A 13,055-nucleotide genomic window follows, 5' to 3' on the forward strand; every position below is an offset into this window, starting at 1 on the left:
ATTCGAAATCTGAAGAAGAGCATGCTGAGCATTTGAGAGTGGTTTTGGGAATTCTACGAGAAAAGAAGTTATTTGCTAAACTGTCTAAATGTGAATTTTGGTTAGAAGAGGTTAGTTTTCTTGGTCATGTGATTTCAAGAGGTGGTGTTGCTGTTGATCCTTCTAAGATAGAAGCGGTGTCTAAGTGGGAAGCTCCGAAGTCAGTTTCTGAGATAAGAAGTTTTCTTGGACTTGCAGGTTATTATAGGAAGTTCATTGAGGGATTTTCTAAGTTGGCGTTACCGTTGACAATGTTGACTAGAAAGGGGCAAGCGTTTGTTTGGGATTCAAAATGTGAAGAAGGTTTCCAAGAGTTAAAGAAAAGGTTGACTACTGCTCCTATCCTGATATTACCGAGTTCGTCGGAACTATTCGAGGTTTATTGTGATGCTTCATTGTTGGGTTTAGGTGGTGTGTTGATGCAGAATAAGCAGGTTATAGCTTATGCTTCGAGACAGCTAAGGGTTCATGAGAGGAACTATCCGACGCACGATTTAGAGTTGGCAGCTGTGGTGTTTGTTCTGAAGTTGAGGAGGCACTATTTGTATGGGTCAAGATTTGAGGTTTTCAGTGACCATAAGAGTTTAAAGTATTTGTTTGATCAGAAAGAGCTGAATATGAGACAGAGGAGATGGTTAGAATTTCTGAAGGATTATGACTTTGGTTTGAATTACCATCCGGGTAAAGCAAATGTAGTGGCTGATGCATTGAGTAGGAAATCATTGCATATGTCTATGTTAATGGTTAGGGAATTGGATTTGATTGAGCAGTTTAGAGACTTGAGTTTGGTGTGTGAGAGTACTCACAATAGTGTTAAATTGGGGATGTTGAAGTTAACGAATGGTATTTTGGATGAGATCAGAGAGGGTCAGAAATCCGATATGCTTTTGGTTGATAAGCTGACTCTAGTGAATCAAGGTCAAGGTGGTGAATTCAGAGTTGATGAGAATGGTGTTTTGAGATTTGGTAATCGGGTGTGTATTCCGGATGTTACTGAGCTTAAGAAGAGCATTCTTGAAGAAGGACATCGTAGTGGTTTGAGTATTCATCCTGGAGCTACGAAGATGTATCATGATTTGAAAAAGTTATTTTGGTGGCCGGGAATGAAGAAAGAAATTGCGAGTTTTGTTTATTCCTGTTTGACTTGTCAGAAGTCAAAGATTGAGCATCAGAAGCCGTCTGGGATAATGCAACCGTTGGCTATTCCAGAGTGGAAGTGGGATAGTATCAGTATGGATTTTGTTTCTGGTTTGCCGAGGACAAGTAAGAATTTTGAGGCTATATGGATAATTGTTGATAGATTGACGAAGTCGGCTCATTTCATTCCGATCAGAACGGATTATCCGTTAGAGAGATTAGTCGAGTTGTATATTGAGAAGATTGTAAGTTTGCATGGTATTCCGTCGAGTATTGTTTCGGACAGAGATCCTAGATTTACATCGAAGTTTTGGGAAGGTTTGCAGAGAGCTTTGGGAACTAAGCTGAGATTGAGTTCTGCATATCATCCGCAGACTGATGGTCAGACTGAGAGGACGATTCAGTCATTAGAGGATCTTTTGAGAGCTTGTGTTTTGGAAAAGGGAGGTGCTTGGGATTGTTATTTACCTTTGATTGAGTTTACCTACAACAATAGTTTTCATTCGAGCATTGGTATGGCACCGTTTGAAGCTTTGTATGGTAGGAGATGTCGGACACCGTTATGTTGGTATGAGGCCGGTGAGAGTGTTGTGGTTGGACCGGAGATTGTTCAACAGACTACAGAAAAGATTAAGATGATTCAGGAGAAGATGAGAATTGCTCAGAGTCGTCAGAAGAGTTATCATGATAAGAGGAGGAAGTCACTTGAGTTCCAAGAGGGAGATCATGTGTTTCTTCATGTTACTCCGATAACTGGTGTTGGTCGAGCTTTGAAGTCGAAGAAGTTGACACCTCGATTTATTGGTCCTTATCAGATTTTGGAGAGGATAGGAGAGGTAGCCTATCGTATCGCTTTACCGCCATCGCTTGCGAATTTGCATGAGGTTTTTCATGTGTCTCAGTTGAGGAGGTACATTCATGATCCGTCGCATGTAGTCCAAGTAGATGATGTACAGGTGAGAGATAACCTGACTGTTGAAACATCACCTATGAAGATCGAGGATCGAGAGTTGAAGCAGTTGCGGGGTAAAGAGATTGCCTTGGTGAAGGTAGCTTGGGGAGGACCAGCAGGTGGCAATGTGACTTGGGAACTTGAGAGCCAGATGAAGGAGTCTTATCCGGAGTTGTTCGCTTGAGGTATGTTTTCGAGGACGAAAACTCTTTTAGTGGGGGAGAGTTGTAACACCCCAATTAAAATAAGATAATTATTTAATTTAAATTAATATTTTATTTATTAATTTAATTGAATAATTGGAAGTTGGATTATCATTATTATTTTGGAATAATCATTATTGGATTATTATTTTATTGGAATAAAATAAGTTGGAATAATAAAAAGTCCCATTTGTGGTAAAAAGGGTTTTCACGTGAAAAGGAACAGAGAAACGGCTGAAAGTGGAAAAGGCAAAGAGGCAGAGCAAAAGAAGAGGAAAAGCTTGAAGCTAACGGAAGTGCCGGATTAACTCAGGTAAGGGGGGTTTATCATCGATTAACGGGTATTATGGGATAGTATGTGATGGGTAGTGAGAAACCATTGAAATTGCCTCTGATTGAATGATATATGTGATGAACTTGTGACTTATTGATGAACGAATTTGGGTGATGATTGATGAGAAATTCGTAGGAATTAGAGGTAGAAAGGTTAACAATTTGTGAAATCGAGAATGTATGATTCGTGTTAGATGTTATGTGTAATATTGTGTGAAATTTGGACTGTGGAAGGGTAAATTGGATAGATCTCGTAGCAGAGAAAGCCATTGCAGATCTGAGAGTTCTGGTTTCTGGTCATACGCGTATGGCACTAGGCAATACGCGTATGAGATGGCTGGTACGCGTATGGCACTAGGCAATACGCGTATGGATGAGGAAGATGATGTTTTGAACGTGTTTTGGTCTCTGTTGGTACGCGTATGGGAATGTGATACGCGTAGCATACGCGTATGGGCGTGGGCATTACGCGTATGGATTTGGTCAGGCGTGGGCAATACGCGTATGGGCATAGGCAATACGCGTATGGGCAGAATTGTGATTTTCTGTGCTGTTGTTGTGCAGTTTTTGGTTGTTTAGGCTGAGTGATGTACTTAGCTGATGTATGATGTAGCAGGGATCATTTCCCGTTGTTTTGAGTAGTATAGGTATTAGTAGAATGTGCTAATACTGTATTTGATTATGTGGCATGATGTGATATGCTTTTGTGATAAAATGTATTAATGATGTGTGATGATAAGCATGATGCTGTGAATGTATCAGTTATGTATGCATTTGTGAATAGACTGTTTTATGGCTTAGAGTGTGAGCTTATGTCTATTCTTGAATTGTTGTTGTTGTTGTTGCATTGCTAGGTGATTAGCATGCTTATTCTAGCCTTTGGGGCTGTAGCTAATTCCCATGGTGAGGAATTAGTGAGTGAACCATGGTGGGTTTGTTGTGATGTTTGCATGCTAGATGATTAGTGTGCATAGTCTAGCCTTCGGGGCTGTAGCTAATTCCCATGGTGAGGAATTGGTGAGTGAGTCATTAGATCTCAAATGAGTGGGACTAGTGAGCTTAGTAGCCGTATCTGGATTTGATCGGTGAGCTTGAACTGTATGTTCAAGAATAGTCGGTACCGCATGTGTGGAGTCTCATTTCATGATGAATGTATGGCATATAATATCAATGGATGTATTCCAGTATTATATGTGTGTTATGTGTTGTGTTGTTGATGTTGAGTATGGTTGAGATTATACATATGTTATATATTACTGTTGAATATGATGTTTGAACGGATATTGCCGTTGCTGAGTGCGTAGTCCGATTAGGGTGAATTGATGTGTTATTTACTTAGCATTACATGTTGTTCTATAATGCTTATTATATTGATTGAGGAACTCACCCTTACATCTATTTTTCAGGTAACGAGCAGTGAGTTGAGTAGAAGCTAGTGCTATGGAGTCTAGTGTCGTCCTTAGTGGGTCATGCTCTGGTAGATGTAACATCGGGAGGGAATGTTTGACTATGTTTTAATTTAGTTGTTGATTCAACTTTACATGTAATGTAGTACATGATTTGAATGTCGATGTTTTGTACCCGCTGCGAATTATGCAAAAGAGACTTATTTTGATTTAATAAATGAGCATGACAGGATATTTTGATAATTGTTGTGAAATGATTGTGTGACACCCTTCGGGGCATAATTACTCTGATTGATATGTTATTATTTTAATTAAATATTTTGGGGTATTTAGAAGGGTGTTACAGAAGACACCAATTATCCGATTCACTACAGTTTAAATGCACCAAAGTGACCGGGTCAAACTGCAATTCGGAATGCTACAACATATTCCATAGTCTCCCACGTGTTTGGGGAATTGGCATCAAAAAAGGGTCGATGCACAGTGGGATTATTCTGACTGGAGAGACTTTGCAAAAGACATGTGTCGTCAATGGAGAAATCGATGACAACACATCCTGATGGAACCAGTCATCCAAGGTGTAAGACCGACTCAACAATATATGGCATGGTTTAGGTCTGTAACAACTCAGCAATTCGTATCTGAGCCGCGGTATTTGATGGATCCGCGCCAACTTGCTTCGTCATCGTATGTCCCACATCAATTCACCACCCAACACCAATGTGAACCCACTCAAACCCAACAACCAACCACACAACATCAACTGACCACATACTCAAACCAACCAAACACCCAACATCGCAACCCGTTCATGCTAACCACCCAACAACGAACCATCCAACGTCGCAATCCCTTCATACCACCCACCCAAACACAAAACCAAGAACCAAACCCCGCAACCAAAACCGTCTATAGCACCTATGATTCATATGGGTCACGTCATCGTAGCCCCCCACCATTTAACACCTAACCACTGTTTAACTATAGTACGCCCCAAGAACCATTGCTTCGTTTTCAAAACGACTCAATGACCCAATTTGGGCAACTATACCATCCCCAATTCACCCAATTCACCCAACCCCAACGCCCTAACTATGATGACATGGGCACCGAACTCCATTACGGAAGCGCCGTTGGCCACAACCCCTCAGAATATTGGGAGCAAATGATGACACATCTGTCGAATACCGCCGGAACCTCTGCCGGACCTTCCAACCAGCCATCGCTCGATCAGGTCAGCAACCAAAGACCACAAACACCTCAAGAAAATCGTGGGAGACCTCGGAGACAACCTAACGCACCGGGATGTGGAACCGGGGGACGTTATAATCGGGCGGGTCATTAGGGTTTTGGTCATTCTAATGTAATCAATTATTATATATTTAATGAAGTCATTTTATTTTTATTTTTATTTATTACGTATTAAATAATTAATATGAAATATTAAAAACAAAAAATATTATAAAGAATTATAATTAAAAAAAAAAAAGACACAGGCGCCAACCCTAAGGGCGCCTCCCTTAGTGAGGAGGCTAAGGCGCCAACCCCATGGGCGCCTCCCTTAGGGGATTCACTAGGGCGCCAACCCCATGGGCGCCTCCCTTAGGGGTATATGCAGGCGCCAATTTCATTGGCTCCTCCTTTAGGAGCCCAATGCAATTGGCGCCAATACGTCTGGCGCCTGCCCTAAAATTTTAAGGGATGCGCCAACTCCCCCGGCGCATCCTCTTCCAAACATGGTTATTTTGGAAATTTTTCTGAAAACTTGGTTATTTTCGTATTTAATTTCAAAAAGATGGTTATTTAAAAAAAAAATCTAAACAAGTCATTCCTAGTACTGTTAGTTGTTTTTTATTGAATTCTTATTACATCTAACAATCTGGCATCAGAGTGTGACTTGAGAAAGATGGGTTCAGAAGCAAACTTTGTTTCAGCATCCATTCCAAAGTTTGACGGTGACTACGATCATTGGAGCATCGTCATGGAGAATCTTCTTCGATCCAAGGAGTACTAGGTTGTTGTCGAATCGGGCTACAACCAGCCTACGAGTATGGATAGGATGACACCGACGCAAAAACAGAACCTAGAGGAGATGAAGTTGAAGGATTTAAAAGCTAAGAATTACTTGTTTCAGTCACTTGACAAGTCAATTCCGAAGACGATTATGCAGAAGGAGACATCCAAACAGCTGTGGGATTCCATGAAGATGAAGTGTCAAGGTAATGTTCGAGTGAAAAGAGCTCAGCTCAATCGTCTACGTCGAGACTTTGAGTTTCTGGAAATGAAGCAGGGAGAATCATAAATGATTACTTTGGTCGAGTAATGACGGTTGCAAATGACGTGAGGAATTATGGGGAAGATGTGAGTGATGTCAAGATCGTTGAGAAGATTTTGAGAACATTTACTGATAAATGGAACTACATTGTTTGTTCCATTGAGGAAGCTAAGGACATATATCAACTCTCTGTGGATGCCTTGCAAAGTTCTCTGCTCATTCATGAGCAAAAATTCAAAGGAGATGGAGGAGAATAACATGCCTTGAAAGTAACTCATGAAGGCTATGGTGGAAGAGGACGAGGAAAAGATGCTTTCAGAGGAGGCCGAGGATAAGGTAGAGGCAGGGGTCGCCTAAACTGGAGCAAAGATACGGTTGAGTGTTATAAATGTCATAAGCTTGGACACTTTCAGTATGAGTATCAAGCAAATTATGCAAATTTGGATGAATCGGAAGAGATGGTGCTAATGGCATATACTGATACGCTTGGAGGTGATCGAGATGACATATGGTTTATTGACTCTGGATGTAGCAATCACATGTGTGGTGATTCATCTCTCTTCTGTGATTTAGAAAAGGGGTTCAATAAGGTGGTAAGATTGGGGAATTATGCAAGCATGAATGTTGTTGGAAAGGGAAGTGTTCGATTAACCGTAAAAGGAGTGAATCACCTTGTACGGGATGTGTATTATGTACCGGGGTTGAAGAATAATATTCTCAGTGTTAGGCAGCTGCAAGAAAGGGGTTTGGCTGTACTGGTGCAGTCAAATATGTGCCGAATTTATCACCGCACAAAGGGATTGATTTTCAAAACCACCATCGTTGCCAATCGAATGTTTGTGTTACTATCGAACACTCGATCAGTCAAACAGGAAAGAGATGAAGAGTGTCTCCAAGTAATCACTCAAGACGTGGCTCATTTATGGCATCGAAGATTCGGTCATCTCAACTACAAAGGATTGAAGACTTTGCGAATAAAGGGCATGGTGAGAGGCTTGCAAGGTTTTTCCGAGGGTGAGATTACGTGCAGCGATTGTTTGAAAGAGAAACAACATAGAGATGTAATCCCAAAGAAAAGTACATGGAGAGAATCATCAAAGTTGGAGCTCGTTCACGCTGATATTTGCGGCCCAATATCTCCAGCTTCAGAGGGAAGCAAGAGGTATTTTATTTGCTTCATTGATGACTATAGTAGGAAGGCGTGGGTGTATTTTCTTGCTTTTAAGTCTGATGCATTCACTTACTTTAAGTTATTTAAAGCTCTTGTCGAAAAAGAAACTGGTTTGCCCATTAAATGTCTCAGAACAGATCGTGGGGGTGAATTCATATCAAATGAGTTCAAAGAATATTGTGAAACGAATGGGATCAAAAGGCAATTAATTGTTGCATATACACCGCAGCAGAATGGATTTGTTGAGCGGAAAAATAGAACCGTGATGAATATGGTGAGGAGCTTATTGGTTGAGAAGAATGTTTCAAGAAAACTCTGGGCAGAAGCAGTGAATTAGGCATTTTATGTTCTTCATAGATGCCAGACATCATCGGTGAAAGAAATGATGCCAGAAGAAGTTTGGTGTGGGGTGAAACCTTCAGTCGAGCACTTGAGAGTCTTTGGTTGCATAGCACATGCTCATGTACCGGATGCTCGGAGAACAAAGCTTGAAGATAAGAGCCATTTTTGTGTTCTTTTAGGGGTAAGCGAAGAATCAAAGGCATGCCAGCTATATAGTCCTATCTCTAAGAGGATTATAATTAGTCGGGATGTCATCTTCGAAGAAGAAGAACAATGGAACTGGGAAAGGAGCTTTAAAGATGACAGAAGGTTTGATCTGGAATGGGAAGATGGCAACGGTGAAGAGGTGGAGGATTCCGACGATAGTAGTGAAGAAGAAAACGTAGCTTCTCCGATGAGGGACGAATCCAATGATGGCAATGAAGAAGATTAATCGGCTCCTCCGATGACACCCAGAGTTAGAAGAGCACCAACATATTTGAATGATTTTGTCTCTGGTGATGGTCTTTCAGATGAAAGGGAAGACGTACAAACTCACTTAGCCTTGTTTGCTAGTGTTGTCCATTCTGATCCAATTTCGTTTGACGAAGCAGTAAAGGAGGAGAAATAGAGAACAATCATGGATGCCAAAATGAGATCAATTGGGAAGAATGAAACATGGGATCTTATTGAGCTGCCTAAATGAGCTAAAAGAATAGGAGTCAAATGGGTGTACAAAACAAAATTGAATGAGCTCGGAGATGTGGATAAACACAAGGCTCTCTTGGTCGCAAAAGGGTATGCTCAGGAATACGGAGTTGATTATGAAGAAGTATATGCTCCCGTAGCTCGCATGGACACAATTCAAATTATTTTAGCACTTGCAGCACAAAGAAGATGGTGTGTGTCTCAGCTGGACGTGAAATCAACTTTCCTTCACGGGAAGTTAATTGAGAATGTGTACGTGGAGCAGCCAAGAGGTTATGAAATAAAGAATGAGGAACATAAGGTATACAAGCTCAACAAAGCTTTGTACGGACTCAAGCAGGAACCACGAGCATGGTTCAGCCAGATTGAATCATATTTCGAAAAGGAAGGTTTTGGGAAGGAGGATAGCGAGCAAACTTTGTTTACCAAAGTCAACAAACAAGGTAAATATTTAATCATTAGCTTGTATGTTGATGATTTAATTTATACCGGAGATGATAAGAATATGATGGTTGAATTCAAAGAGTCCATGATGAAGGAATTTTATATGACGGACTTGGGTAAGATGAAGTATTTTCTTGGTATTGAGGTAGTTCACCAGTCAGATGAAGTACGTGATGGAAGTGTTGAGGCGTTTTGGAATAGAGCATAATAATTCCGTTGAAAATCCAATGGTTTCAGGAGTCAAAATCTCCAAAGATGAAAATGGTATTGAGATGGATGGTTCATTCTTCAAGCAGCTGATTGGGAGCATGATGTACTTGACCGCTACGAGACCGAATATAATGTATGCAGTAAGCTTATTAAGCAGGTATATGTCAAGGCCTACATAAGTTCATCATGCGGCAGCCAAGAGAATTCTATGTTACTTGCAAGGTACAACAACGTTTGGCATTCTTTTTAGAAGGGGAGGAAGTCATGAGTTGATTGGTTTTACTGACAGCGATTATGTCAGATCAGTGGAAGATAGAAGAAGCACCTCAGGTTATGTTTTTATGCTAAGTGGAGCAGTTGTGACTTGGTCTTCTTGAAAGCAACCGAAGCTGAATTCATTACAGCTGCAGGAAGTAGTTGTCAAGCAATATGGATGCAACAGGTGCTAAAGAAGATTGGCTACATGGGCAGTGAGAGTACTATCATCTTTTGTGACAATAGCTCAACAATTAAGTTGGCGAGGAATCCGATGATGCACGGCAGGAGCAAGCACATTGATGTGCACTACCATTTCTTACGAGAGCTAGTGAATGATGGAGTTATGCAGCTTCAGTTTTGTAGTACAACGCAGCATATAGCCGACATTTTCACCAAATCGCTCAAATTGGAGCTATTTCGGGAGTTAAGAAGGAGGCTTGGAGTGTGTGAACTACCACATGTTAACTAGCTGCAAATGCAGTCTAGTTCAAGGGAAGGAATGATAAATCTTTAATCAAATAAGAGTCCTAGTTTTTAGGATAGTTTGTTGAATTAATCTAGTCAAATTTGTTTCCTTATTTCTAGCTAGAAGGGGCACGTTCATTTTGTTCCCTATTTATTTAACAGCATTTCACAGGAATAAACAAGTCATTCCACAGGAATAAACAAGTTATTCCCTGTTAATTCATTTCTATTGAATTCTTATTGCATCTAACAATATGTTTATATTTATAAAATATAAAAAGTAATTTTTTAATTTAAAAAAATTATATAAAATTTATTTTTAAAAATATAAAAAATCTATTTTTTTAAGGTAAAACAAATAGGTCTAGGATAATTTCTGAAAATTGTTAGTCCAATCAATTTAATTGTTATGATCCTAGTCTCGAAAGGAAAAACGACTTGGTTTTCCTATAGCTCTGCACATAGTACAATAATTACATAAACGTTGGATCATATCATAATATATACTAGTACATATTTAAACATATCTCTTTGCAAAATAATACTGGTAGTAGGTAAACATTAAATATTAATATACACACAAGGCAATAAATAAATTAAACACGATCAACAATCCTTAATGCTTCTTTCCAAATCCATCATTACAGTTCCCACCCAGAAGCTACGGTTTCAATAATAGCAATAAAGAAAGAACTTTATTTCATCATACATAATCAACATTGAAATTAAAATTAACAAAAAGAAAAAAAAACTCAAACGCATGAAAAAGCGCGTAGATTCAGTGAGGATCAATGATCAATGATCAATGATCAGACGGTGGAGGAAGCCTTGGTGAGTGACTTGATGGTAATACTTGGACCCAAAACCGAGGGTTTAAAATCAAAGGTAAAAGTATCATAACGCAAGAAGAATTCCACCAAATACACCCTACACAAGAGCTCCACCAGATCCTTAGCCGGACACATTTTATTATCAGGTGTAGGCTCATCAGTCTCACGTCCATTGGACCAGAACACGTGTTTCAACATCTTCTCTCCATCACCAACAAACCTATCCGCAACAAAATCTTCAGGATTCTCAAAGATCTTAGGATCTTTAGTAGCGAACGGTTGATATCCAAAGATCATCTCCCCTTTCTTGATCTCGAAAGACGCATCGTGACTCTGCACCACCAGATCCTCCCTCGCTTTCGCGTATTGATACGGTACAGCAGGTTCAATCCTCATCGTTTCGTAGACCACTGATTTAGTCAAAGTCAACCTATCCAACGATCTGAAATTGATACCGTTTTCTTCTTTAACAACGGTTCTGATTTCGTCGGAAAGTTTCTTGTGTAAACTCACACCACCTAACCCGACCCATTTTAACAGGATCGGAAACTGGTTCGTTAAACCACCGAAAGCGTTGAAACCTAAAGTGAAAACAAGGTTGTGACAAGCTTCTTCTCTTTCTATTCCCATCTTTTCAGCTTCGTCTAAAACGGATGTTCCTGCTTCCATTATACCTTCGTAAAGCTTGTTGTAACTGGACTTCACAGTCCAAGCCGGGATCGGAAGGGTTCTGATGAGAACATCTTCGATGTAGTTGAATATTTTTGGCAGACCAGCTGTGGCTAACGGTGCAAGCTGTGCTGCGAGCCATACTTGGACAAGCGTTGGTCCGGAGTCACCGATTTTTGTTTCGGTTGGGTTTTTGTCAGTGATGAATTTGAAGAGGAAGTTGAAACAGGTAACTCCGACGGAGGAGTTGAAGTTTGCTTTGCTGTGTTTGGAGAGTTCTTTCTCGAGATCGGTGAAATGTTCAGAGAGGTTTGTGATAAAGAGAGGTAAAAAGGTATCGTGTTTTGAGGATAGGATAAAGAAGATTAACCGTTTGAGGAGACTATGGGAAGGTTCTGCGGTGTCTTGAAAGGCGCAGGTGCGGTAACCACCGAAGAAGTTGGTAGAAGGCATGAAAGTGCCGTCGAGGACGTCACGTTTTTCGACTTTCGCGTTGTCGAAGAGTATAGGGAAGGAAACACCGTCGAGGAGAGCGATGACTTTAGGGTCAGGTGCGATGAAACCACCTGGTGGCATGTTGACTCTGATGACAGTGGAGTTGTATTTCTCGACTCTTGACTTGAAGTATTGGTCGCGTCCTTGGTTGTAAAAGTAGTCGTGTCTGTCGTGCATGGGTCCGATGATGGGAAGACCGTAGCTTCCTGGGATTGGTTTCAAAGGGAGGTTTTGGGAAGATGTTTCTGATGATGAGGCCATTGGTATCGTAGGTTGTTTATTGTCGGAGTGTTTTGTGTTTGGCCAAAAGATGGTAGAAAGAGGTTGTGTTGAAGGACGAGAAGAACGCTTGATTGGGTCGGAATTTAAAGGTGATAAATAAATTATTTAGTGATGAAGTATTGTTTGTAACGTGGCTAGGGCATGCAATGGGAGAACATGTAAATATAGTATAATAATCAATGGCGGGCTCCATGAGTGATGGATGTTAGTTCGTGTTTCACATGGATTATTTTTTTCACATAAAGAAGGTTGTTATTATAGTTTTAAAAAATGAAAAAGATGGGGATTTGTGACACCTGTACCGTATCATATACAACACGACAAATTAAGATAGTACTAGTACTCATTTTGTGTCTTTAATATAAGACAAACAAAAACAAATCACGCAATTATCCTTTTTAGTGACAAAATCAATTTTCATAAAGATTAAACCCTCCGATTATTATTATAAATAAATTAAAATTAAAATTTATTGAATAAATAATATATATGATTATTATTATGAATCAGATATATCAATTATTCAATAATTTAGAAAAAAATATATAATTGTAATAATGATCCGAGGATCTATATCTATTAACTTAGGAGATACAATATTGTGTTGAATTTATGAACAATAATAATGATTATAAGTGTTTTCCAAAATGATAAGAAGAGTGGAAGTGAGTAAATATCAATAAATACTTGGAAAATTGTCCCACATAGCAAGTGACACTCACATTAAAAGCATAGCCTAGTTATGTTCATTAACTCGACAAAAGGACAAAAGAGGATGAAATGACAGGACAAATGTGATGGCCTCAAATATTATGTCACTTGTCTCCTCCATACACCCTCACGCAGGTGTCGCCACC

At 39.9% G+C, this 13,055-nt stretch overlaps 1 protein-coding gene across 1 annotated transcript; it reads right to left on the minus strand.

Moving 5' to 3' along the window:
- Positions 1-10,510: 10,510 nt before the first annotated feature.
- Positions 10,511-12,410, minus strand: LOC127101259 (allene oxide synthase 3). Its single transcript, XM_051038625.1, has one exon. It carries the CDS (start codon positions 12,175-12,177, stop codon positions 10,732-10,734), a length of 1,446 nt encoding a protein of 481 aa, XP_050894582.1. The 5' UTR covers positions 12,178-12,410; the 3' UTR covers positions 10,511-10,731.
- Between the last annotated feature and the right edge of the window lie 645 nt (positions 12,411-13,055).

The sequence above is a fragment of the Lathyrus oleraceus genome, chromosome 7, assembly GCF_024323335.1.
Source record: "Lathyrus oleraceus cultivar Zhongwan6 chromosome 7, CAAS_Psat_ZW6_1.0, whole genome shotgun sequence".
NCBI classification, from domain to species: domain Eukaryota; kingdom Viridiplantae; phylum Streptophyta; class Magnoliopsida; order Fabales; family Fabaceae; genus Lathyrus; species Lathyrus oleraceus.

Coding starts and splice junctions, on each gene's coding strand:
- LOC127101259 (XM_051038625.1), bottom strand. CDS start 12,177: ATGGCCTCATCATCAGAAACATCTTCCCAAAACCTCCCTTTGAAACCA.